This window comes from Buteo buteo, chromosome 2 (genome assembly GCF_964188355.1).
Source record: "Buteo buteo chromosome 2, bButBut1.hap1.1, whole genome shotgun sequence".
Taxonomy (NCBI): Eukaryota; Metazoa; Chordata; class Aves; order Accipitriformes; family Accipitridae; genus Buteo; species Buteo buteo.
Genome location: NC_134172.1, coordinates 57,374,948 through 57,402,453, shown reverse-complemented (window position 1 = coordinate 57,402,453; position 27,506 = coordinate 57,374,948). Strand labels below are relative to the sequence as shown.

The 27,506-nt window shown below is 42.8% G+C and overlaps 1 protein-coding gene across 1 annotated transcript in view; it reads right to left on the bottom strand.

Annotated features, from left to right (window-relative positions):
• Positions 1–15,461, bottom strand: part of TMC2 (transmembrane channel like 2) — a 45,840-nt gene extending 30,379 nt beyond the window's left edge. Inside the window, exons 1-5 of the mRNA XM_075055803.1 lie at positions 15,039–15,461; positions 3,669–3,974; positions 3,308–3,355; positions 978–1,311; positions 82–234 (exon numbers count right to left, since the gene is read on the bottom strand). Of these exons, the coding sequence (XP_074911904.1) occupies positions 82–234; positions 978–1,311; positions 3,308–3,355; positions 3,669–3,714 (581 nt within the window). The 5' untranslated portion in view covers positions 3,715–3,974; positions 15,039–15,461. The remainder of the gene's footprint in view (positions 1–81; positions 235–977; positions 1,312–3,307; positions 3,356–3,668; positions 3,975–15,038) is intronic.
• Positions 15,462–27,506: the final 12,045 nt, after the last annotated feature.

The following is a 27,506-nucleotide window of genomic DNA, read 5'->3' as shown; positions in this document are numbered from 1 at the left end:
TAGGCAATTTCTAGGAAGGGCAAAGTTCATCTGACAGTCAGCAAAGACCCCAGGGGTGTGGGTTCCCGGCGTAACGGTTACCTGAGCACTGAGAGCTTCTTCACCATCCTCCAGGGCTTGTTCCTCATGGTGGAAATCAGTTTTTTCTTTTGCTCCACCTGCTCCATCAGCATCGCGAGCTCTTCCTCTGACAGTGACTCCTCGTCGGATGAGTTGGAAGAAGCAGAAGTAGTACTGGGAGAGACACAAAATAAAGGGCGCAAACCAGAAAAACTCACAGGAGTTTGAGGGAAGGTCTTACTTGGGGTGGGCACAGCACCGCTGGCCCCCAAGGATTCTGCTCTGATGTGGGCACAGTCCCTCACCATCCCCTGGCTCAGTGCGGCGCCGGTGTGGCCCCTCCACGCTCAGAACAAGGCTGCTGCCAGCCAGGATAATGAAAAGATGATCACTCCCTGCCATAACTCGCCCGACATTGTGCTTTGGACCACGCTTCAGCTACAGAAGCATTGTCTAGGACTGCAGCTGGCTCTGGAGATATGTTTTTCACGCCTTCAGAGGGAAATGGAAGACACGGGGAGAAGCAGAGTGTTGGGACAAGCAAGATTTGGACTTGAAAACATGAGATCCATTTTAAGCTGAATGTTTCCATAGACCAACCAAAAAAATGTGCCCAGACCAGGGTTGCTCAAGCTGTCTTGTTTAAGAGTGCTTTTCCAACCCAAGCTGTAGGTGCTAGGACTCCACTACAGGCATGGATCTGACCCTGGCTGAGAAACAATAATGACAGAAGACCTTGGAAGCAGTTTGGTTGTGTGGCATTTTCCACTACGGTTTGCCACTGCTGTACCTCTTTTGGGAGAGCAGTAACTTATTTGCAGTCTATTGGTTTTGCAGTTCTGACCCATATGCCACTGGCATGTCAATCACACTGCCAGTCTGACACAAGGCACTGTACTCAGGGATTGTTTAATTACCTGTTTCTCCTGTCTTTCTTCTGTTTGTTCTCCCCCTCCTTTGCTTTCTTGTTTGTTTTCTTTTCTTTGTTTTCTGACTCCTTTTGATCTTTGGTAGGAGCCTTTTTGCCTCTCTCTCTCTGCTGACTTCCTTCCTCTCCTGCCTTTTTTCCATCACTGTTTTTTCTTTGGTAGTTTTTTTTCCTAGAAGCTCTGTTTTGTTGGCTACAGCTGTCTTCCTCTTTTCTCTCATCTTCTTCTTTGTCTTTCTCTTGCTTTTTCCTTTCAAGTCTGCTTGCTCTGCTGTTTTCCCTGAGGGGCTGTTTCTTAGGTGTCTTGTCCTTTACATCATCTTCTGCAAGGGATAAAAAAGAAGTACTTTGGGAAATCCATGCTGGCAAAATAAGGATTCATCAGAAAAGTGCAGGCAGCCAGGATGCCTGATGCAAACCCCAGTGAAGTCAGTGAGAAGATGCCCGCTGACCTCGGTGGGCTTTGCCTTATGCCCCATCCAAGAACCACATCCAACTCTTCAGTTATGCAACTCCTATTTAAGATAGTCTGGCTCATTTTAACACATCAGTGACTTACATGTGACCATAAGAAAATTGGAAATTAGTTACAAATGCAAAAGCCCATCCATCAGAGAGGACAGGCAGATATTTTCCCGACCTGTAAACACACCAGAGCAACGGAAACAGAATTTGCAGTCGGTTATACAGTAAGTAGTTTGCTTGTTGGTACAATGTCCTTGAAAGATGTTTACTTTTCAAGGCTGGGGATGGAGGTCTTCTATTTATAAAGAAAAGGTACAGCTTAGGCAGCACCCATTTTTGTTTCTCTGAGTTTTCTTTTATATAGGAAGGTCTATATCCAGAGAAGAAAAAACACAGATAGTCTCTGATGCACGTTTCATTCTTATTGGCACTGCAAACTAAAAACCTCTTTAGTCCAGAAGTCAGAAGTGCTTCCAGTTTAAAGGAATGAAGTGGAGCATGATTTAATTGCAGAATATTATGGAAAGGGGAAAACCACATTCAGCCCCCCCCCCCCAAGCCTCTCTATCCCTTTTACCACCAAGTACATTAAAATCAATAGTAAGTTTTCCAGAGTCTTTTGGCTTCTAATTTTCCAAAATTTCTGGCTGATGAACATAAAGTGTTCGAACAAACAAACTTGTAATTTTGCCATTGATTTTTTTTCCCCAGGGTTAGAGAAATGGAAAAAGAAAATTGTGCTGCAATGGGATCCAGAGTGAAAAATGAGCGAGGATAATAGAAGCAAAAAGTATTTGATTATTTGAATTTTTGTTTTGGTGAAAAGTTAGAAATTAATAACAAGCAAATAGGTTTTGCTTGCTAGTGGTAAAAAATTTGTAGGTGGTGGTTGTCACACTTGTTACTGGGAATGAGAAGGAGCTTTCAACTCATTTCTCAGGAGCCATTACGTAGGTTTCAGTTACTGTGTAATGGTCTATCTCAGCTGAATTTCAGTTAGTGATTTAGGTCAAAGGACCATCTACCCTCTTTGGGATAATGTTCATTTTGGGCAGCCAACACCATGATTTTCATTTGCAACCTGTCAAATATTAGGTTAAGTGTGGAGCATTCTTTTATTACTTTTATCTTATTGCATGTTTGCCTGTATGGAAAAGGTGGATATGATTTAAAAGAAATAATTCTAGTGAATTGTTAATTACTTTTTCATATTTTATGGATTGTACAGACACAGTTGTGAACCATTTCTGCAGTAGCATCTACATTCATATCACCTATGCTGTGCTGTTACGATCTTACCTCTTGGCTACATCTCTTTATTTAGTGTTATAATCCTACCACTTAGCTATTTCTCTTTATTTACTATACATAGAGGGTTAAAGCTGTTTTTAATCCTGTCACTGGCTCTTCCTGACTTTCCTCGCAGCCATCAGTCTGCCTCCATTTTCATTTTTATCTTCTCATGGCTGTGAATAATCAAGATACCAGTCTGTTATGGTCTAAGCAAGCATTACAAGGAGGGCAAGCAGGACCTCACTGTGGTGCGGAGCAGTTCACAGCCCTGCATCGAGTGGTGCTTTACTGCGATGCCTGGTTTGCTAGGGGTGACTGCCAAGGGATGGGTGCTCCGATAGCCTCCTGCACTAGGAACGTGGATGAAAGGGGACAGACTGCTTAAGATTGGTGGTTTACATATCAGTAGTACAAGTCAAACCTCAAGGGAAAATTCTGCTTGCTTACAAGCTCCTCATGAAACGGTTTCTGTTGTAGAGTGAGCCACAAGCCAGAGAGAAAAAGAAAAGGTATCACCTCTTGTATTTCAAACAAGACCACATATTTTAATCTCTACATTACCTTCACTCTCTGTGTCACTTTCGACTTGTCCATCAATCTCTATTCCGGCTGCAAAACAAAGAACAAAGAGTAATTGCATTTGTTTCTGGGATTTACACACGCGATGCTTTACACAGCTAGCCCTTAAGTGCCAGCTGAGCTTGGCAGAACGTCCCTTATTGATTATACATTATATTCTTTTCCTACAGTGATGCTCTTAATATTTACTTTAGTTTGGCAGCTTGACAAAAGTTCCCTGCGTGAGCAAACTGAAATTGCGTGATCTTTGACAGATGCAAAATGGTGTGCTTGGAAAGTCTCGAGACGTTTTGTCAAGTATTTGGCAGCATCCAAACTGAAATGGTCTCATAGTGATACCAACCATCTTCCATGATGACTTGTAGAGCACATTTCTTTTTCTTCCCCATGACAGCCTCCTGTCTTTTGCACAGACGCCGTAGCTGCTATGCAGTGCACGGACACCCCAATCATAGACAGGTTACTCTCTCTTCCAGTGCCCATAAGCTTGTCTCCTTGGCATTGCAGACAGACAGGCACGTCCAGCCGTCGGTGACCTCTTTCTTGCAAGCCATGTGGGCAGGGGAGGGCAGGGAGGGGTAGGAGAGGCAGGGAAGATCAGGGCTCTGCCTCAGTCCACCCAAGCACTTTCCCTTCTTCTCCCTTCTCCCTGTGAAAAAAGCACCTGTCGGCATTACATTGCATTTCATTATTTAAACATGAAGGAAAGCCCTTTGGTGGGCACTTGGTGGTATCATATGAAACACAGACACGAGTCACGTCTGGTTCTGACATAAGCATGTGACTGGAGGCTTTGAAAGGATCAATTTTCTTAATGCCATATTCTTTACTGACCTGCGTCAATCTGTGTAACCTTGTTAGTCGTTTTCCTGCACCTTATTAAACCTCTCAGTCAGTGACCCCTTGGGGCAGGACTGTGGGTCACCTTTTGTCCTCCATGTGTGTCCTTTGTAGGGGACTCATGAGCTAATAGATGCAGCAAGGAGTCAGGAGTCAGGACACCAGGATCTCTCTTTCCTTTGCTCCTTTATTCTATGTGACCTTTGCATACTCATTGCACTTGCTGGTAAAATAGGATAGATTTTCCTTCTAGGTGCTCTGAGGCTTAATTAATTAATGTGAGACCCTCATTCGGAAGGTCCTCTAGTACCACAAAGTATTGTATTGCATGCTGCAGCTTGCAGTCTTCTGATGGGCCAAGAATAGTTTTGTCCGAGCAACCTCCAGTGGAAAACCTGCAGCATCTGTCCCAGCTGTAGCTTCCTCACAGAGCTTGTGCATCCCCCAGTGCAGGGTTTCTCCTGCAGGTGTGTGGATTGCACAAGAACACTTTTCCAAGAGGAAAGCTTGCCCTCACATTGTGTCTGAAATCTGCTGTGGACCCCTGGCTCGTGCAGGTGTCCCTTGGGAGACTTGGTGTGGTGACAGTACACAAAGACTTTTTTCCAAGTGTTGGTAAGGAGAGTGTCAATTCCCCCCTTCCCTCCCAAAAGAGAGAGGAACGCTGTGGAGATCAACTTGAGGCTGCTGCCACCAGCGACTCTTGCAGATGGGTCCTGCTCTGGGTCAGGTGCAGCGCCTGAGGAGCTGCCAGCCTGAACAGGAGACTCTCTGCTGCTTTTTGCTTGCTGAATTTTGGTCCAAAGACACCTTTCAAGTATTTTAAGTCCAATCCAATGTATTGTTTGATCTGCCTTTGACTTTAGCTCAGCTTGCCTGAGGTAAATACATAATGTATGGTATGTGTCCATACATTATTAACAACTCTAACCCTACAAATTCATTACACAGGGCATTTTCACTGTGTGTTCCCCATACCAGTGGGTCTGACTGGGACTGAAGACAGCAGTAGTGTTTTTTGAAGGTCTTTCCAGTGAACAAGTTTCACCTATAACCTTATGTGTCAACGTGGTAGGTTGAGAAGTTGTTCCAAATGTGATCACTAGGTCATTGCATTAATACTGCTCCAGGCAAAACAGCAATTTGCAGTTGCTGGAGGCTACTGGAACAGATTTTCTGTAGGCTGCTTCAGTTGCCTCAAGCCTCAGCCCTAAACATCAATTTTCCAAACAGAGGATCTAGGGACTTAATTTTCCTTGTTAAATGAAAGCCAGGTTTCTGGAGAATCAGGTGGTAAGAGGCAAAGGGGGTGTGGATGCCCATCACACCCCCACAATACCATGCTCGGTGCTGGCACTGCTTCTGCCTCATGGCACCCTTCTTCGCCACCAAGGCATACTCAGATGCTGTTTGCATGCTGAGGGTATGTTCATGTGAGGGTCTCATTGCCAGAGTTGAGCGTCCTGATTTCTACCCCACCACATGGTCAGTAATTCACCCATTGTCTGCACTGGAGGAGAGGCAGCCACAGGCTTCAGACCTGCTTGTGCCACTTGGCATGCTCATAGGTACCGAGTACACGATTTTGAAAAATGATGGGAAATGCAAATTCATTTTACTACCAAAACGTGCGGCCAGGTAATACCTCTGTCTCCTGCTCCGAGTCGAAACGCCTCTCCTTTGATTTTATAATCTGTTCACAGTGGTGGTGGCAAGACGAGATGTTTTGATGGCAGTCACAGGGACCCTGGGCACTCCTTGCCACATGGGGGCAATGAGATCACCCTGCACTGTAGGAAGGGTTGATAGCTGCAGGGTCTCAGCATACAGGACAGAGCAGGAATGGTAGCTGCAACATTGAATTATTCATGGCGAAAAAAACTTAAGGTGGGATATTCTACAAAATGCTGTATTTGAAGTAAGAAAAATGTACTTCCACATCCTTTTGACACCTATCTTTCTTTGATGGTAGAGGGTGCTTCATTAAAGGAAACATATATACAAAAACGTTGCCACAAGCCCCAGGCATAGCAGGCCTGGGAGAGCAACGAGACATCTTGTGTGCCATGAGACAGGTCACATGCAAGGACTTTCCGTGTCTGTGTGTGCATCAAACAAATGGCAGATCCCGAAATAGCTCCGGGTAGGGCTTGCATAGCTGTACAATGGGGAAATGCTGCCATTCTTCAGCACCAAGCACGCTGCTGTCCTCAGCTTATGAGCCTGATTTTCCTAAGACGATAAAGTGTCTTGCAGGGTTTATGATTCCTTAGGATTATGGATAGGGGGAGATTAATGGATTAGTCTTTTACCTCTGAGTTATTCCACACACGGTATGAATAAGTAATGCACAACCAAGAATCTAGCTATTACTTATGTAAATGTCAGACTTTATATGCAGAGTGTGAGCAATTCATAGAGTTGTAGTGCTAATTTTTTTGTCCTATACCTTTTAGTTTGTTTCTTCTTATGTTGGTGACTAATAGTATATAATTTGACAGTTTTGAATTTTAACATATGAGGACATTGGACATCTCACACACCTCCAAGTGTTAAATAAAAAGCAGTTGTGTTATGGAGAGGGGGTAACTGAATCCTGGAAGCACATACAACATGCTTCTAAATGCTTAATGAGCTAGTGTTTCTCCCTTTCTTGCTTTCTGATTAACATAGGGCTTTAGCTAATTAATCCATGGATTACATTTATTCAATATTCATCTCATCTATAAGTAATCTTTACTTGAGAAGGTTTTTCAGTAATAACAATAATACCTGACCTGCGTGTGTATATTTTGATGAGTGTCTAGAACTTGCAAATTGCCAGAGCCAACTTTAATGATATATCTGAGACAGATATTGAAAAGTTAGAGATCAATTCCCAACACTGACTCGGTTCTGTTGGACTGACTGTTAAAGACAAGTAAATATTTTTTTTAAAAAGAACATAATCATGTTTTCTGGAGTTTCTCAGGCATGCTTCATAAAACTGGATTCAGCTCAGCTGTGATCCAGCCTGGCTTTTGACCAAAATCTGGGTTTAACTTTGCAAAGAAAAATAAATTTCTGACTAAGCCATGGAAGTCCAGAATCGGCTACATGTAAACCTGAGCATGTAGGTATGCAGAGGTCATCCTTGCCCTCATGTAATCTCTGCAATGCTGCAGTGTTTCTCTGTACTTTGGTACAAGGGTCTGGAGTCACCTCTGACAGAACAGCATGGAAATGCTCAGAAAGTAAGGACCCATCAGCAGTGTTCACTGCAAACACATGGGAAGACAGTCTCATTATTTTAACATAATCTGGACAAGAAATTTTGCAGCTTTTTGCAGTTACTGAAAGTAACCCTCTGGCTCCAATCCAGAATGGTGGGTCTGGACTATGGCAGGAGGCAGTAAAATGGTGCCAAATACACGTCCTGTGCTGTTTGTGCAGTGTAGGCATTAGTTGTAAGGACGATGCTGTCCCACTGGAAGAAATTGCGCGAGACTAATCTTGTGGTGTTCGGGATGCTCAAATCAGTGCCTTGCCAGCTTGTGTTTTGCCCATGGAAATAACATTTATCTGAATAATCCCAACCCAAGATGGAGAGCACAAGGTCCTGGGAGGCAGAGCTATTGCTTTTTTATTTTTTTTCCTGTTGTAATTTCATAGTTCCCAAAGAAATTTCATTTCTTTGGCTTTCACTCACCTCATGCCTCAAGGCATAGCTGGGAATTTCCCAGGAAGAAGCGCAGCAAACTCTGTACGTGCTGTTAGTCTGTGTTTTAGCTGAAGAACAGTTACTGCCAGAGGGATGCTAATTCAGGTGGCCTGTCAGGAAGAAGTAAACCAAAACAGGGGGAGGATGTGCACTGGCAGGTCTTGGAGGTGTGCCAGCTTGGAGAGATATCTCTGAACATCAGATCAATCATAGGGTGCAGCCCCTCAGTCTTCTGCCGCTTCTTGGCCCAAAAGGCCCTCAATGAAGGGCGCAGTATAAGAAGATCAGGAGGAGAACATCCTTCACTGGAATTAAGGCTTTTTTCCTGCCTCCAGTACAGCCCCTCCAGACACTGATGGGATGCCACTGCTGGATTTCCCCCTCTTTTGTTCTGGGTCTGAGAGGATTTCTGTGGGAAAAAATTTCTTTCACTTTTGTCTAGAATCTCTTTGCCTGAAAAAGATATTTTATTTTTTTTTTAAAGATAGAAAGGCAGAGGGAAAGCTGCCTGACAATCCAGTCATGGCAGGAGGATCTTGTGTGCTTTTAACCTCTTCCTAAAATGCACAAAGCTCCCAGAGGAGCTCTGCCTGCATCTGCACAAGACAGACCCTCTGCTGCTACAAGCTCTTAAAGCTCTAGTGACTTCCATGAGGCTCTGACAAGTTACACCAGCCACGGGTTTGTGCCAAATAACCCTAAAGCTTCTACTAGATCAAGGGCTCAGTGATGCCCAGGACTTTGAGGGATCTCCCCATAAAGGACTTGCAGACTGAGAAGGTCCCTGTCTGTTTCAGAAGAGAACAGGTGAGAGGGTGATTGGAAGTCAGAACTAGGATCTCTGTTTAAAGTTGTCTCAAGGCCTTATATATGGTTGATTTATATTGGAAAAACCACAAAGCAACATGCTCTTGTGCCATTGTTAGAAATGTAAAGCCATATTAATGAAATGCTTTTGAATTATTTTTTTCTTAGGTTTTACAGGTAAGTTACTAAAAAGAGTAAAATGCAGCATAAAGCCAGCATCATTGTAGTGCACAAAACTCACCTAGCATGAGAGTGAGCTAAGACAGAACAGAAGCAATTTGCTCAGGGAAAAGAAATACAAGGATTTGACACCTTAAGGGATTCCTTTAGTACATTTATATCATGCCACAGTAACCTGCTTCTTCCTTTGCCTCAGTGTCAGTTACTCCCTGAGTGTTGGACAGATCCTACTCACAGGAGTCGTACCCCTCTTCCACTCCCCCAAAAGCAGCATTGCTTGTGTGTAATTAGCTCCAAGTGTACTTCTAGCTAGTTGAGATCTGGTCCAGGTCAGGAGTGATGTACCATCAAAATGTCTTTCAGCCCATGGATAGTTTCTCCACAGGCATGGAGAGATGCAGTGAGGTGGTGGGGGAAGCGTTCCAGGGCGATGGCATCCTTCATGTGCAAGATGGGCTCGAGAAGAGAAAGCGGATGGGTACCAGGCTTTCATGGCAGGGGGCTGGAAGGGGTGAGTGATGCTCCATGCAGCTAAGGTGAGCGAGCCCAGTGGCAATGCAATGAGACGTCCCTCTCAGCAAATCCCTCCATTTCAGCAGATTTACCATGTCTTCTGGCAGAGGTGGCACCCTTTATAAAGGAATGGGGGCTTGCCCTGTATGAAACTGGTAATTATTTTTTTTCCTTCACACTGTGCCTGCTTTCTCTCTCATTATTGAGTCAGCAGAGGTTTCATGATTCAGAAGGAAATCCAGTGTGGCAGACCAGATGTGGTACTGAGTTAAAACATTACATTTAATGAAAGTCCTTTTAAAGCTTGTCACCACCCCAATGGGTGTTTCTAGGGAGCAGTCTCCGTGTTTGTAAAGCACCGCTGCATTTCACACCCCAGTGACTCTGGTGGTGCTGTACCTGTTTTATTAAGAGAAGATGCTCACTGTGCTCACCTCTGGGCTCCACAGGTCTTACGGGGCTGGAGCTATAACGAAGGCTGAGTGATAGCTGACTCTTAAGGTGATTGCCAAACTGAAAAACTGAATGGAAAAAAGGGCCACTTTGGTTAAACACAATCTGCATTTTAAATCCAAAGATTTTCTTATTGAAACTTTTAAAGAAAACCCAAACAGAACACCAAGGTTTGGGGGTTTGTTTGTTTTTTTTTTCATATGAAATATCTTTCAGTTAAAATGATGTCCTGTTCAGAAGCGAAGGGCCAAACTGGCAGAAGTGAGGAGGAAGGGGAAGCACATCCCTCCCGCCGGGTGATGCTCTCCTCTTTGCACAGCTCCCTGGGTCAGCCACTAGGGTTTTTTGTAAGAGCCAAGTATGATTTTGCCTTCTGCCTGAATCTTTTCAAGGCTGTAATTCTCACGTGTGCCACCACATGACACTCTGCAGGGGGGCCTGTGTCAGTAGCTTCTCTTCAAGCCAGATGACTTTCCATAGGAGGTGGGAATGTTTTTGGGAAAACTGGGGAAAATTCTGGTTGAGGACTGCAATGGAAATGTTTTCCAAAAGTGTCACGGGAGAGGACTAATCAGAGCAGATGTATTGTTTCTGCAATTGCTTCTGGATTCAAACCTTTCAGGTTTTCAGCCTCTAGAAAATATCACAGTGCAGCCCCTTGGCCCCAAAGCCCTCCCCTCCTCTGCTTCTCTGGGTGCTAGAATGGTGGTTGTTGGGTGAGAGAGAGATGCCCAGGAGAGATGGATGCTAAATGGGTCCTAGCATGCCAATCAGCCAACGGCCAAAGGATTTCTCATGTCAGCCTCATCTGTATTAAAACCTGAAATCTTTACCTTCTGCTGTCTTAGGTAGAATTGGAGCTACAGCCTCAAAAAGCAGAACAGAAGTGAAGAAAGCAAGAGAGGGTTTTGTGGGCTTGAACATTCATCATATCCTAAATTACATGCATACTGACATGCTAGGCCTTTTCCAAGATTAGCTTCATATTGTGTAAGTCCTTAATAGAAGACTTTCTGTATTCTGTCTCTTTTTTTTAAGGACTAGTACTAAACATCTTGCTATGGAAGGATATGTTTTCTTTCTTTTTTCTTTTCTTAATTTGTGTTTCCTTTGCTTAACAGAGTAGAGGTGAGATTGGAATTGCTGCTTGGTAACAAAAGCAAATTGGAAAAATCTCTTAGGAGTATTAGCCTGAGGAATTTTACAATTGCTTATCATAAATATCTTTAGGGAAAGCCCCAAACTACTGGGAGAGGGGCTGGAAGGAAACAAACGCATTATTTCCCAACAGGGTGAGAAGATGAGGCATTCATCACAGCTGATCTTGGCAAGTCAGGTAATCTGTGCAGGAGAGCTGCGACTGCAATCTGAGGTCAGTAATTCAACATAATAATAGAAAAGTATTTAGATATGGAGCTAAAGTTGTGCAAGTGTGTAGGGATTTATTTTCAAGCAGCTAAGTAATTCAACTGACTTCAGCCATGCCATGTAAGTGCTTTGTGTTAGGCATAGTTTCAGAAATTTGGTGAGTCTCGGTCTCTTACGGCACCCAAGGCAAGAAAAGATGCCCTGTTGCTTTCTGGTGTAATTCTGCTGATGCTGGAAAGATCTATTTTAGAGGTACCTGGAGCCCTTGTTGCTCTGAGGAAAAAATTCTGGGCTCTCTAAATTGTTTTAATTTGTTTTCATGATGTTTCTTTCCTTAAATATACTACCAATGCACTTTATTACCAAATCTCAAGGCAACAGGCCAGCATGTCTTGAAAAAATCTTGTTAGATTCTCATTCATAGCAAAACACTCCCCAATTTCAGTGGAAACTTTCATTGTTTTGTCTCATGAACAGATTAAATACCTAATAAGTGGCAAAGGAAGAAAATCCCCAACGAGTTATGTGCTTTTGAAGTATTAGTTATTTCCATGCTTATTATTAAAAATGACTGTGTATTATTAAATCATGACTAAGAAAAATGTAATGATAGATAAAGGCCTATCCTTTACCAGTCCAGAGTGTGCTGCTGATATAATTGGCTTATGAAAAGTTACTGCTTTTATATGGGCTTTATTTAAAGTCACTGAGTATCTCTGGTGCATTTATTCCCTTTAGATGATTTGTGAGAAAGCTCCCTTTGTTTAGAGATCTAAGAGGGTCATCTGTTATTATTATTAATATGTGACTATATATGTGTGTGTATACATCTATATCTATATCTATATCTATATCTTCTTTTATTCAAAGTACCATAGAGTCAGTAAGTTCTGGTAGGGCTGAATGCTCTGAAACTTTGTGTCCAGCATTAAGAATATAATGTAAAATGGCCAGGACAGTAGCACATTCATATTCTTTCATGCTTACAAATATTTATGTTGACTTCATCTTCTGGATGGTTCAGGTTTTGAGTTGGGTAAATCCAGTGTTAAAACTAAAACTGGGCTGTTATGAATGAAATTTTCAGTATCGCAATGAGAGTGGATTTTTTGTGAAACTTTGAAATAAAAATTGAATGCAGGTGTGTCCAAGCAAACTTTTCCATCATCTTGGGCTGAGTTACCACCTGGGACAAATCATGATCTTCCAGCAGCTGAAGCAGGCTGGGGTTAGGCTGGCAAAGATGTTTCTGGCAAATACCTAAGAAACCTTGTGATGTTCACTGGGCAGATTAGCCTTAATGTTATTGCTGAGCTCCTGCTGTTAAATTTGACTCGTGATAGTGTGACAAGGTGAAATTTAGCCTGATGTTTTAAATTTTATCAAGTACATAGGCACTGGCCCAGTTCTTTGGGTGCTTCCTTGATTGGAGACTTTTATTACAGGAACTTAATCTCTTAAATCACTGTTGAGTGAGTTTGAAATCAGGGGAAGTACATTGCCACAAAGATCCAAATGTAAAAGATAGAAAGATAGGTTATTTAAGGAAGACAAAATACTGTTGATTAAAATATTAACCTTCTATTTGGAATGCAGAATGGATTTTCTTTTTTTTGTTGCTTTTTCCTCCTACTGCCTTGGCCTGTTCCTGGGGCAATTTCTTAGTAAGTGCTCATTTATGGTGTCACTACACAGTCATGCTTTTGACTTAATAATGTGCCTTCTGGTTTGTAGTTTCTTGCTATCACTGCAGGACTCTCATCAAAACCAATATTAACTTGCTTTAGCCATTGAAAAGAGAGAAAGAGCAATCTGTTTGTATTTATTAAGACAACATGGACAAAGTCCTAAGAAACCTAGTCTGAACTTGGCTTGGATCCTATTTTGAGCAGAGGGTTTGATAGAGACATCCTGAGGTGTCCCTTCAGCCTGAATGATCTTATGATTACTGAAAATATCACGCTTTTGTGACCTAATAGGAACTGTTCTGTAGGGTATGAAGAAGGGACTGTTTAGGCTATTTAATCTAGACTGTATAGCCTAAGCCTTTAGTTTGGGCTGGAGTTCTGAATCCCTCCTTTTCTTTGCAAAAAGGATGTTAGTGTTCTCTCTATGTGACAGAGAGAAATGCTGATGGCACCTGCTGTTTCCAACCTGAACTCTATCCCTGTCTCCCCTGAGCACCAACTGTTTGTTTTCTTTGGCTTCATGGAATTTTATAGAGCTTTCTCTAAAACTCATGCCTTTATGCGTACAAAAGGCCTTCCTTTTGACCCGCTAAACTCAGAGTCCCTCTGGGGTTTGCCTAAGACTCAAGCTTTTATCTGGTTAAATTATGCTAAAATAGTTTCCAGTGTGTGGTATTTTAAGTTACCAGAATATTGCTGCTCATCTGTTTTGTATTTCTATAGGGAAATATAAGCAAATTGTGCCCCAGGAGAAATCTAGCTTTATTCTTGTTTTGCTACAGGAAAACTGAGTCTGAAGGGTATTAAACTATGAGCTCAAGAAGGTCAATGATGGTCAGCAACTTTGGTCTTCTCACTCCCAGATTTGTGCTTTACCTGCATTTATTTGCAGCTTTTACCTCCCACCTTTGATTTCATGAACCTGTCTTTCCATAAGTTTTGCACGCTGTGGCATGCTTGAGACTATCCGCAACACATTGCCATTACATAGCATTTCACCAGTTACATTATCTATTCTTTTTCATTCCACAGGTTGAATGAGAACATGTTCCTCCTGCTAGAGATTTCTAAGCAGGACCAAATTCCTGTTTTTACTAAATTGCAATCTCTTAACCCAGAAATTCCTAACACTATTATTGGGACATTTCCCTGCCAAATAGGCCGGGGTGAGAATGCAAACTGGGTAGAGCAAAAACTTGAAGGGTATCATTTAAAAAAAAAACCCAAACCACAGGCATTTTGTTCAATTATTTTAACACTTTTTTTTTTTTTTTCCATGAGAAATTTCTGCGTCTTTTTTCCTCTGGACAAAATAAAACTAAAAAATTCTGTTTCAGTTCAATTTAAACTGGTTATGTTCAACTTAAAATTTTTTTCAGTTCAATGTAACTCTTCTTTTTGCCCCTCTAAAATTTTATGCAGTAATGAAGGGAAACACACCTCCAGATTTTAGTATAAAATCTCCTTAGAGTTTTAAGGAATGTAATAATCATTACAGAGAGATGTATCCACTTACCACACAACAAAACCTAATTTGATGTGCTTATTTGAGCCAAATTATTCTGCTATAATTAACATGATATAGACTATGATGTATGGACCTGAGAAATATTTATCGTAGATCCTTTAATATTTGACACTGATGGCACTGCAGCATCCCGGTGGGCTTTCACTTTTGACCCCTGTCTCCCCCAGATACTGTAAATCGGTGCTGTCTCAAGAATTTATACATGACTTCTTGACATCATGTGGGTTTCATTACCTTGTCAAGTAAAAGGAGGATTCTTGCTGCTTCTTGGTGAATATAGTGTTGAGTTGTATTACTGCACTTGCTGATAACAACAAATTGGTAATTTACTGGGAATGAAATGTCACTACTATAAAAAAAATACAAATTATAAAAATTGGATTGCTCAAGAAATTCAGAGATTAAAGTGCCTATTTGAATATATATATATGCAGACCTAATGCATGCAAGGCTATAAATGCAGAGGAGAGGGAATGATTACAGCAGTAGATTTGTGTAGTTATCAATCTACAAAAATCAAGCAGCCAAGGCATTTTTAACAGAAAATCAGGATATCATTAACAGGAGAGTAAGTTTTCAGACAAGATAAATGGAAGATAAACTGCAGTATTTACTAGCTAAAAGGAGAATGCTTACGTTCAAAACTTGAGGCCCCTCCAAAGCTGCTTGGACAGATTTACACCTTCTAAAAGCATCTTGGTCAGTTGGTTGGTCTGTCTGAGGGGCCCTCCCAGGTCTCTACAGATAAAGTCCAACATCTTCTTCACAGAGCAGACTTCATTGCTGTATTTATTACCAGCAGCAGCTGCCAGGATGAAGTTCAGGCTGCTCTTCTTCAATCCCTTCAGTTTCTTACCAGCCTGACTCAGCTGGATCCATTTTTATTACAATTTCTTGCGATTTTGAGGAACACAAGCAAAGACATCTATGTCCAAGAACATCCCTCTGTGGGAGCAGCTCGGAACACCTGGCATTTGTTTTCAAGAGTGAATGCTAGAACTTGTTGTGCTGCATGTTTGCCAAGCCTTTGAAGAACTAGTTTTACAAGGTCAGGTCGGAGGATGGCCCAGTGTATGCCTGGGAAGATGTGGCTGAAGACAGTCATGAGTATGTGTATGGAATGTTTTTATCTTTAACTGTTCTGAGGACTGGCAAACATCCCAGCCGAGCCAGATATGTGCTCCTGTTTTAGTAACATATAAATGTGCTGTAAGAGACAATAAAGAGGTCTTTTTGCTGTTGCTTTGGAACTATCTTGTCATCGCAAGTGCCTTTTTCATCGCCGCATCCCTCTTTTTGATATTTTTGTTTGTGCATGGTTTTAGCAGAATGATTTTACAAACAATAATTGCAAGAGTAAAAACAGGTAGCAGAAGTTGAAAGCACAATGAAGATCCTGTGTGAAATCAGAAAACTCTCCTGGATGACTGTAAAAGGAAATTTTGAAAAGATTGTGTTTCTAAATGTCAGCTTTGTGAAGGATACAGGGCAGGATGAAAAGAAGATTGCCTTGAGGAGACTGGACATTTGACTTTCAAAATTTGTAAACCATCACCTTTTAATAAAAAGGTAACTAGCGTATGTGTATATTTTTGTATTGACTAACAGAAGCCAAAGTTTTAATGTATGTAAGACTGAAGTAGAAAAAGGCTATTATATGCTAAGCCATGAGCAAAATGAGTTGAAGAACTGCCCATGCCCCAGCAGTCAATGACACTTTTCAATCACAAGCAACTCCATCAGTAACAAATTACAAGTTTTCAATCCCCATGCCAAAAAGTCAGGTGTGCCACAAAAGCCCATGTACCATATCATTGTACTGGAATGCAAGCAAGAGTACACTGGGGCATTTATTGGCTTTTCAGTATCATTTGGAGGAAATAAGCATATTATGAAGTATTGTGTTTTGCTAATTTGCTCTCAAAAAAGTATTATGCTAGAGTGAAAGTGGTCAGTGCAAAACAGCCACGGGAAATCACACCATTGTGAGGAGTGCTGCGGTTACCTTCACAGTGAGCACGAAGCACTCCACAATTCAGAGTATAAAAAGTGAACATTAATGAGGATGTGTACAATAGTATGGATGGTAAGGATGTCTTGTGAGCTGGCCAGAAAGCTCTTGACATTTTTAATTTTGATTTTCATAGTGGTGGGACATATTGTCCTTTTATCTGCATTTATTTCTTCCTGAGCTGCTTATCACGAGTTCTGGTACATGTACAACCAACTCGCTGTGATGTGAAATGCTTTGGAAATTCTTCTCAAGACTTGCAGAAAAGCATAACAGAAAAGTTATTCTTCTGAGTTCTTGAAAATTCCTTGCTGCGTGTAAATATGTGTGTGTGTGTACATACACCTCTGTCTCATGCATGGGAAAATAATGATGTGATTTGTATGTAAGATGAGGACTTAAATGATGCCTAAAGGTTCAAAGAGTGTAAGTGAGCTTGCTGGACTGAACAACAGAAGACCATTATTGTTCCTATTCAGTGTTGGAAACCTGGTTGCAATCGTATCCACAGATATCCGTGCTGCCTTGCTTTGTTCGTTGTGTGTTTCCCCAGACAACTGTACTTAAGAAATGCTGGCCAGAGCTAGGTTGGAGTTACTGCTGGTTTAAGTGCAGAGTAACATCGGTGTTTTTAAGAGATATCATTAATATATTCAAGTCCACAGTTCAGCTAAGCCCTTTTGTTAATATTAGGAAAAACTATGGTCAAGCTTCCCAGCCTGAATTTAAGTATGGGGCTAACACAAAAAGAATCAGTTTTGTATATGGTCTGGAAAGCTGAGGGTATTAGTTCTCTCTCTAGGCACTGTAATACCACTGCAAGACTCCCACACTCCCAAATATCAATAAATTCACTTTCCAGCACCATACAAAGCAGAGAAGTCACTTTATTCCCCAGAAAGAAGGAAAGCTGAAGACAGGTTTGCTGTCTTAATGGTGCTTGGGTACAGGGCGAGGCGCGGGCTGCCTTGGCCCCAGCAATGAGAACGTTGGTTTCTGCAAGCTGGCTGAGCAGGATTCATTCCAGGTCATCGCTATCACTTCTAATGTGGCCTGTGTCTGACTTCTGTCTTCTTTCGAGACAGCAGAAATGCACAACCTGTTCTCTCTGGCTGCGTTTTTTACTGGCTGATGTGTTGAATTTTAAACAAGCTATCTGGCTCTTCCTCCAGTTTACCGGGGAGGGAGTATTTGCTGCTTGACTACTGATGTTGTCTTCTTAAAACAGAATAGAAGTAATTACGGTATCCCCTATTTCAAAATACAGGCTGTCTAGCGTGCCCTGTGAGGTGCTTCCTTATTCTCAGTAGAGGAAAACTGAACCTCTAATCATAGCTGACTGCATTTAATGCAGGCGCGTCTCTTTCTCGGGAGAAGTTTCCACGTGGCACTTGCAGGTCAGAGAGAGAAAAGAAGAAATTTTTGGAAAGACTCCTGCTACATCCTGGTTTTCTTTCTTTCCCTCCCCAGATGTTTGAAAACAAATTATTTTCTGTTGTCTGTAGGTTCTTCCATATTAGGTCACAGAAAGATAATATATTGCATATATGTACCCATGTTCATATCTGTGCATGGTGCTTTAAAAAAAAAAAAGGCAAAAATGGCATGGTGACGTATGGACCTTCATACACAGACTTTTTACACTTTGTAATAGTACTAGTATTATCAATACTTTTCTATTGTTATAGTACTGAGAAACCAAACCAGTTGGAAGTGTGCTGTGCCGGGAGCAGAACAAAAAGTTTCTGCCCCAAAGAGATTCCAATCTTCTTCTAGTGTGTCCTACTTCCTTGAAATACCCACCCAGGTTTTTCAAGATTTTGCCCGGGAGCTGTTCTGGCTGGCAGCAGGGAGGGCTGCTGGCAGAGGGGAGGACAGGGTCAGCCTGGGCAGCTGCTTTTGACGCAAAAGGCAGGATGGGGTTGTTCTACGTGATGTGCTGGGAGAGGAGGGGATGGTTTGGGACCTACAGCAAAGGTTACAATAATCTCACAGTAGCCAAGGCATGTGAAAATTAGCATTGTGGTTAATGGTCAAGCCCACTGATTGAAGCTAGAGAAACTGGTCAAAATGAGAGGCAAGATTTCCTGAAAAACAAAACTAACCCCAGTCAAGACTTCTTTCAGCCACTGGTTGTTTTCCTGTACCGTGCATCTTAGTCTATCACGACACCTTGGAAAGACTAGATTTCTTCAAAATCCTACTTCAGCCTTCTTATCCCAGCCATAAAGATGGTATAGTCTGGTCTAAACTGGTCTGTGAAGCCTGGACAAAGAGGCGTATCTCCATCACTGCCGGCGGTTGAGGCTGAGTTGCACTAGGGCAAGATCTGTCCCGTATCTGCAGGAGTGTATAAAGTAGATTACAGGCTGCTTTTCTGTGTATCGCAGATTTCCCACAAGCACTAACTGTACCGTGGCCTTTGGCTGGGTGCTGAGCTCAGGGCTAAGCTATGGATGGCTCGTGATTAAACGTCCAAGGTCATGCACCGCAAAAGCAATCAGTGCAGGTTTTGAAATACAACATCGATCATGCACGGGGACAAGACCATGGAAGAAAACAATAGAGAGTGAATTAAGGGTTAGCTCCTGATGTCAGAGAGCAATGGGCCACGGGGAGCTCGTCCAGCTCAAGGGGCTGTGCGCGTGATGCTGCAAAGGGCAACACAGAAGACACTCCCTCTGCATTTTTCTTCCTCCCAAACTCAGGTGGCTACGGACCCACCTCCTCCAGTTCTGCCTGTATTCAAGCAGATGAGATCCAGAATTATTCACTTGGTTATTGCTTAAATACTCATGGAGTGGCAGCATCCCCATGTATGGAGCGGCATCAGCTGTGCCTGCAACCAGTCAGCTGAGTGGAAAATAAACAACATCTGCATCAGGGGGAAACAGATGGAAACTGAAAATTAAAAAAAAAAAAAAAAGGCTATGAAAGCCTAGAAACATGTTTGAGAAGCACTGGTGTGTTTGATCTTACACAGCAGTAGGAACTGGCCACATCAGCATGGTGTGTACAGCTCTTGTTGTGATAGCCTAGCTTTCATGGGTTTTTTTCACAGGCCCATAAAGTATATAGGCTTCTTGTTAGCTAACAAAATGTGCTGTGTAGTTTAATTAGCTTCCTGGGGAGGGAAAATCCCCATGGATTTAAATTACAAGAAGACTCATGGATTTAAACATATTCTGCAAACACAAAACACATTTTTGACTGGTCTCCCGACTTCCAGTTACAGGGGATTGTTTTTGTCCCTCTTACCAGCACTCCGTGCTGCCTCCCTGTGTTTTACAGTGTGAAGGAAACAATGCTTTTACCTATAGTGGGGTTTTTCCTTCTTTTTTTAATCAGCGTTCTTGACTGCAGTTAAGAGAAGCCTCCACCTTTCTGCCCCACAGCTTTCAATTTCTGTGTCCTGGGAGGAGGATGCTACCCTGCTGACTCTGGCACGTCACCCCCGAAGCAGTGTGCTGATCCTCCTTCGTGGGAACCCCTTCCAGAGAATCCCACTCAGTTCTTAAACATCTGGCATCAGATTATGGTTAACTGCTTTTTCAGCAGTTAAATCCAAAGTTGCCTTCCCCAGGAGGCTTGGAAAAAGCAGAGAGAGCATCTGGTAATTTGTCTTGGGCTGTATTGCTGCACCTTTATGGCAATCTGTTTCTTAATTATGAAATGCAATGTCAAATATCCCCACAGACAGTGTAGGGGCCATGGAGCCCAGAGAGGTGTGTCCACCCCCATCGTCCTCTTCTTTTTGTGGTTCATGTCAGAAACCACTCTTCGGTCTTGGATTTTGAGTGTTGCTTCTTGTAATCTGACCTCTGCTTTCAGAGAAAGCATCAGAAGATGGGTTTTTTCTCTGATCGATGGTTAAAAGTTTATTTTGTGGGGCATCCACTAGTTCAGACACCTGACTTCAGTTTCACATTGTTTCTCTTTGAAATAGTTAATACCTAAGTGTCTGGTTGCATACTCCAGAAAGAAGATTTATCTATGGACCACTGAAAAAAGCTGAATATTTCTGTAGAAACCTGCATAAATGTTGCATAGGATAAATTTTAGAAATAGTCTCTGTGGGAATAGCAGAAATCCTGATTCTGTGCAGTTTCCAGATCATTAAGGGACAACAGGTTTTCACAACTGAGATGATGTAAATTAATATATATGAACAGGGAGGTGCTAAACAAGCAAAAATCCTATTGGAGCCCTTCACAGAGGGCTTCCCACTGTAGCCAGAGGCTGAGGACCTCCCAACCCTGAAGAACATCTCCTGGCAGACGTCCTAATCCTGACCCTCAGAGTGGCAGGGATCAGTCCAGTTAAATGCTGGACAAATCATTATGATCCTTGAATCTGACTTTCCCTATCATATAGGTCATGTAATTTCATTTTACTTATTAATTAATGCCTACATTTTTTGACTGAACTCAAGTATCTCTCTTCTGAAAAACTAAGGACTTTGCATAGTTAAGATCCAGCACGTTGCGAGCCGCCTTGTTCCGTTAACCAATGTAGAAAGAAACTTTCTCCTTCCCTTTAGCCTGAATTTGGCTAGATTAATCTTGCTGTCACTGAATATATTTTTTAAAACTTTATCTGATAGATTGGGTTGGCCTGTAAATATATGTGTGTTTTTCTTTGTGAGCCTGGAAATATTCTTACCAAATCAGGGCTAGGTAAAGTTCAGGATACAGTCTGTAGATTGAACTGCATCCGTCTAAAGCTATAAGGTATATTTGCTAGATCACAAATTATTACTTTCTGAACTTTTGCCAAGTAATAAAAATTCTTTGAAATGTGGATGGAAGTGGTAAAAATACTGTTGCACAGTCTCCTTCACTGGTGTGTAATAGAAGTGTTTGCAGCTTATTTCGACTTGGGGTGTTTCTGTCCCAGACCCGCCTTTGCTGTCTTTATTAGTGCATTATTTCCCCCTTCTTTGCAGCTTTGCTGGCCCCTCCAAGTTGGATGCTCCATGCGTACAAAGCACAGTGCGGGGGAACAGGAGGGTTACCCATGGTGTTGGCAACCCGAACTGGGTAACTCTGAGGCAGTGAAACAACCTAGGGAGGGTATGGCACGAGCACACTCCCCGGTCCTTTCAAGCACCTGCGCGTGTAGCCCTGGCTTTTCTTTTTAACATAATCTCCGTGGTTTTACTAATGGTTCAAGTGGGTACCACTAAGTGACTGAACTACCCCCCATATGAATTGTGTAGCTTCCCCACAAGACAGGGATGCTTTGGGCCAAATTCTGCTGTTAAACAATGGATTAAACCCAGAGCAGCTTTGGAAGAGATCCAAACTTTCAAATTCTAACCCCCTGCCATCCTCACATCCTCTTTCATCCTTCTTTCTTATTCTCTGACTTAATACAGGAGATAATCATGTTCTTTTTGAGCCTGTGCTATGGAAACGGTGGTCAAGTTTTCTCTCCCCATGACGTGTGAAAGGAGCACCCTGCTCTTGCAGGGGGAAAGGCACAAAGGCTGCTTTCACACCCCTCTGCTGTCATGTCCTCAGTGCCACCTCACCAAGGCAAACTTGGTCCTTTAATCTAAGACTAAGTGGTAAATTGATGCAGAGGGCCATGAAGCAAGCTTGCAAATTAGTCTACTTAAAAGGCTGCACTTTACCTATTTGAAGATAATTGGACCATCATGACTAATTCATAGAATGACAAAATGTCGACAGGAAACAAGCCATCCATACTCACCTTCTATCCTTAGATTAAATAGCAGGAAAGTCTGCTTTTTTTCTTTTTTTCTATCCTAATGGATGTGATCATGAAACATGGATTTTTGGTTTTTTTTACATAAAAGGGTCTTTCTCAATTCTGTACTATAAAGGCATGAATCAGGCAATGGACATCAAGAAGATGCTTACTGTTGTTTATGTGGCCTTGTATGACATGCTAAGGGCATCATTTCTATTGCATCCCAGCCTTGTTCAGCAATGAAGTACAAAAAAATTCATGCCACAGCTTTTTCTGCTGTGAACAGTGCAGCAATCATATTTGCAGGGAAAAAGCTTCTGTTATTCATACATTAGCTGCATCAATTTGATGACAACACTCTCATAAATGGATATCTATCTTGCACAGCTCTGTTTCCATGACAGTAGCCAATGGACGACTGTGCTGCAATGGGGATAATAAGCTAGCCTTTCTGTATGGAGCACCTTGATGCCCACAGTTATTCCCAGAGAATTTCTTTCAGATTCCTAATTATTAGCCCTTCTGTGCAGATCCAAAAATGAATACTGAAAAAATTTGATTATTCCTATAAAAGCATCCTGCTATAAGAAAGAACTAGAAAATAATTTTCTTGTCCCTCTTTAATGCCTCTCTATAGGCTGATCCTTGGACATGATACAGAGCCTTCAATACTCTGAAAATCAGTGGAAAATTGGAAGGAGGAAAGGAAGCAAAATAGCAAGAACCTGAAGTTTGTATGCCTAGGGGGCAAATAAGCAGTTTTGCTAGTAATCACGGGTACTAGATAAGCGGTGCATGATATAGGATATGAGTGACTTTCTTTCCTGTCTTATTTTTAATCATTCTATCATGTCCTAGAAGAACTGTGTGTTCTGCCATATGAGCTGACTGAAATGCAAGTTAACAGTGGCAAATCAGTTTTGTCTTCATTTGCTGAGTTAGTGGGCTGACTGATACACTAGAAGTCCTACCCTCTGTCACCCCTTGGTTTGCTTCACAGTTGCTAATGCTCTTGTACCAGTTGTCTCTGTGAAATAGATGTTCCCTTGTATTGAGTGGAAATTTACAGACCTGGGCACTAACATGGGAAAGCAAAAAAACCCAGAAAACTCCTGTAGGTTAAGGTTTTTTGCAAGTCAAGTTTTTTGGTTTTTTTTTTCCTTTCTTTCTTTCTTTCTTGTTTTTAAAAGCAGTTAAGAACAACCCCATACAAGAGTAAATATAAGCTGAAGAAAGGATTTTTCAGAAACCAGATTCACTCAAGCAAGTTCTGGAGGCAGGAAGATAGGCCCAGATGTTGGTTTTCCAGCCTGAAAGCTAAGAATGAGCAGAAACATATGAGCTGAAGAAAAATCTTACTTGAGAGCATCTAGGTTCAGTTTTGAATGTGCTCAGAAAACATAACTCTTAAAAACTGGCCCCTCCAGCTTTCACCTGATCCATGATGTCTTGGCAGGTACATGCTAAGGAAGTAAGGTGAAGCTTTCATTTCCTTCTCTTCCCCTTTTTCTGTATATGTTGTTTTCTGCCTCACTTCTCTGTACATACAAACAGGCTTGCCATCCTCCTGGCTCCTGAACAAAACGCATTTCCACAAGAACTGATTCAAACCTGTCTAGTAACCTCTGGACGAGCTGTCGGGATCGGGTTTGCTTTGGGGTGCTGTGTTCCCCAAAACTACGCTGCCCCGGGCCAAGCTTCACAGGCTCCCCGCAGTCAACCTCTCCTCTCCCTGCAGCGTGGGACAGCACAAGCTCAGGCTGATAGAGATCCCTTACCGTGTCTGTTGCCAACCTTTCAGACCCAGCGAAGCAGTCTGCTCCTGCCACAACTCCCTCTCTCTGTGTACCCACGAGCTTTGCCTTATCTCTCCTTACCCCCTAGTCCTGCATCTGGCTGGCCTCCCCTTGACTCCCAGTCCTGTAACCAGATTTGACTCCTTGCATCTTCCTTTCCCATATGTGGCATCTCTCAGAGACTTCTAATTTTTAATTTATTTTTTTAAATCCATTAATGTCTCCTCAGTCTTTGTTGTGTCTCTCCAGGCTCTGTGCTGTAATGTCTCTGATGTCCTCACATCTTTTCAATTCCAGCTATTCCAATTGATCTGTTTCCTCCTGCTGTTGCTTTTAAGATTTATTCTTCCCCTCAGCCTAGCCACTGCTTTTTCAGCTTTAATACCTTTACTTCTTCCAAGTCAAGGCTTGTCTGATCTCACTCTGATTTCCCCTATCATCTTCCAAAAAATATATCTTCACCTTCTTCCTCCCTGCCTGGTTTGAGGTCCCCCTGCCCAGGCTCCCAGCACCTCTTGCTGTGCCACCCCTCCGCCCATAGCATGGATGGATGGTCAGGCTTGTGCACACCATGCTCCTCTCCGATCTCCAAAGCCACCAAGGTGCCTGGCTTGCAAATTCCTTGGGTACCGCAACCTGGAAATACGGCCAGATCCTGCATCCTGCTCACACAGGCACAGGCAGCCCCAGCTGGGCTGCACAAAGCTGTAGTTAAGGGGCTTGGACCCACGTGAGAAAAGGTCTTGGGAGAAGCTTACGCCTCATAAAATTTTACTGGGAGACCAAAATTCCTCTGAAAGATCCTGCTCGAGACTGTGAGTTTCCGGGTCTGTATGCGCGTTTTCCTCCTGTGCGTAGCCAGGAGCAAAGCGTGCTGCCTGGAGCAAAGCGCGCTGCCTCTGCAGTCCAGCCGCACCTTTTCTCAGCCCTGCCATGCTGATCCCTCTTTCTTTCTTTTCAGTGGCTAATTTCTAGAAGGAAAGTCTTGCATCTGGGCTAGATTTTGCTTTTAATTTCCTAGCTGAACCAGAATTGCTGCTGCTTTTCACGTTTCTTGTTTGAGCCCGAGCACTTTCCCCGGTGGCTGCATGTGGCTGCAGCCCAGTGATGCCACTCACCAGCACGTCGCAGCCCTTTCCTCCCCTTTCCCAGCATGGAGAGGGCCCCTCTGTGGGGATAACGCCCTACTGTGAGCCAGGGGCTAGCCCACAACAGGGGGCTGCCCTGACCACCACCCCAAGACAGCCTGCCATCTTCCCTTTTCTGGTGTTTCTCTTCCCAAGATGTGGAGCCTGCTCATCAGCCTGTGCAACTTGACTGCTATCAAAACAATGGCAAGTTGTGCTGATTTACACCTCCTAAGGAGCCAGCCTGTCCTGCTGGCATATTATTTAAGTGATGAAAATGTCAAAAGTGGTTGACTTATTCTACTCAGAGCTGCTGTGATTTTCTGTAGTGATGCGAGATCCCTTTTTATTTATTTATTTGTTTGTTTGTTTGTTTGTTTTATTTTGTTGTGTTTGAGGGTTATTTGCCCTTATTAGTGTTAGACAGATTGAAGGAGAAATGCTGTGAATGCTGAAGGTGAATTCACTTCCCACCAATGCCAGGTTTAACGTGGCACAATTAAGAAAAAAGCGGGGAGGGCACCTCCACCCTTGTGGAGTGTTGATGCAAAAGGAGTGGGGTTCCACTGGGGACCCCGCCAGCAGCACAAGACAGGGTGCTCCCTTGCACGGTTCATCTGGAAGTGCTTCAGGGCAGCATCAGCCCCAGGTCTGCTGTGGTGGCCATCCCTCAGAACAGGCAGGTGGGCATCCCCCTCACTGCACCTGTTGCTCTTCCCGTGGACGCCATGGGAGGTGTGTTTTCAAGCAGTCGAACACAGGGCGGGTCATTGCTTATGTCAGGGTAAAATGAAAGGAACTCAGTTTCTGAGGGGCAGCCGTGTGAACATATATATTCCTTTAAATGAAGAGCTTGTGTTATGAGAGCAAGTGATGCCATAGGTAGGGAGTGATGGGCTCGTTGCCATGGGAACTACTCTTTCTACTTGAATAGCAAAATCAATAATTGCCTAAAACCTCCACTGTACATTTGGAGTTTGGTCCCTTTTCGTCATGTAGGTTTTGTGAGAGGGGATATGATGGATTCTGCAAGAAAATAAAATCTCTGCGGGTGCTCTGCACTGGTCCCTGCCCATCTCAGGCCCTGTGAGGTGATATGCTAATGCCATACCTTAATTTAAATACATGGAGGCTTTATCCTGCCACGCTGAAGGCCTAATCCTGTAACCCTTGCCTTTCTTTTAGGGGGGCAAAGCCCATGCTCCCAGGAATGGTAACTAAAATACGAGCTGGGCTACCAGCGCTGGTCAAAATTGCTGGTGTCGGTGAAGGCTATGTAGTCTGACCACAATGTGAGGAATGCAGGGGCTGCTGAGACTGACCCAGGTGGTCACAGAAATTACGTATAATTTTGAATCCCTCCCTATGGAGGAATCTCTTTGGGAACTGGTGACCCAACCTCCTCCTTAGCACTGCTCCTTTGTGTCCTGGGCTCTGCCTGGGAGCCAGCATTGCTCCATCACCCTGGTGCCAAAATAAAGTATGGCTCCAAGTGCATCATGCATTTTTCTTTTTTTCTTCCACCCATTACACACTTTGGTCAGCAGTGAAATAATTCACAGTGTGTTAGAGGCTCTTTACTGGGAATGAAGCTAATGCCCCACTGAGATGAACAGCGGTGATTCATGCTGCTCCAAACTGCTGGCTTTGCTTGTTTATGAACTCAAGCTGCTGATGTGACTGCTTAGTTACATCCCAGGTTATAAGTTAGCTTTTTCTCATCATGAATTTCCTTTTTGATTATTTTTTGGGGGAGAAGCCTTAAAGAGATCTGTTTAATTTCTGCATATGTTTTGTGTATTTGTGCTAGCAACATGAATAGATAGATGCATTGATTTATATGTAAATATTTGTGTTTAGCAATTTGATGTATTCAGCAAAATGATTTAATGATGACAGGATACAGTTTGTGAACATTCTCTCCCTCAGCTACTTTCTGTAGTGCTGATTTTTCACACCTGGGAGCTCCAGGGATCTTTTTAATCTCTGCAGTTTACAAAATATATCAACGACAACCTGAGAATAAACAAGAAAAATACTTTGAAGACAACTTGGTTTCTCTTCCTTCCCATCATAACCAACTGTTGTTTTGGGGTTTTGCTGGGTTGTATTATCTCATACAGGGGCCATTTACATTCTCAGAATAAAATTTTTCTCCCCAAGGGAGAACAGATTTTCTTGTTTATATATTAATCTACAGGGAGTTTGAGGAAGGTAGTTGTCAAGGCCTGGTGTCCCATTAGAGCCAGTAGACACAATCTGATTGTTGCACCAGCACAGACCTAGGTGTTAAGATAAGGTAACCACTGAAAATGGCAGCAAATAGGATCATCACACATTTTCCAACCAGTTGTTTTCCCAATGTATGGCCTGGGCATGCAAACACCTGATATGAGCCATCACTCAATGTCTTAGTGCGTACTGGCCCCAGTTTGACCCTACAAATTTAAAGCAG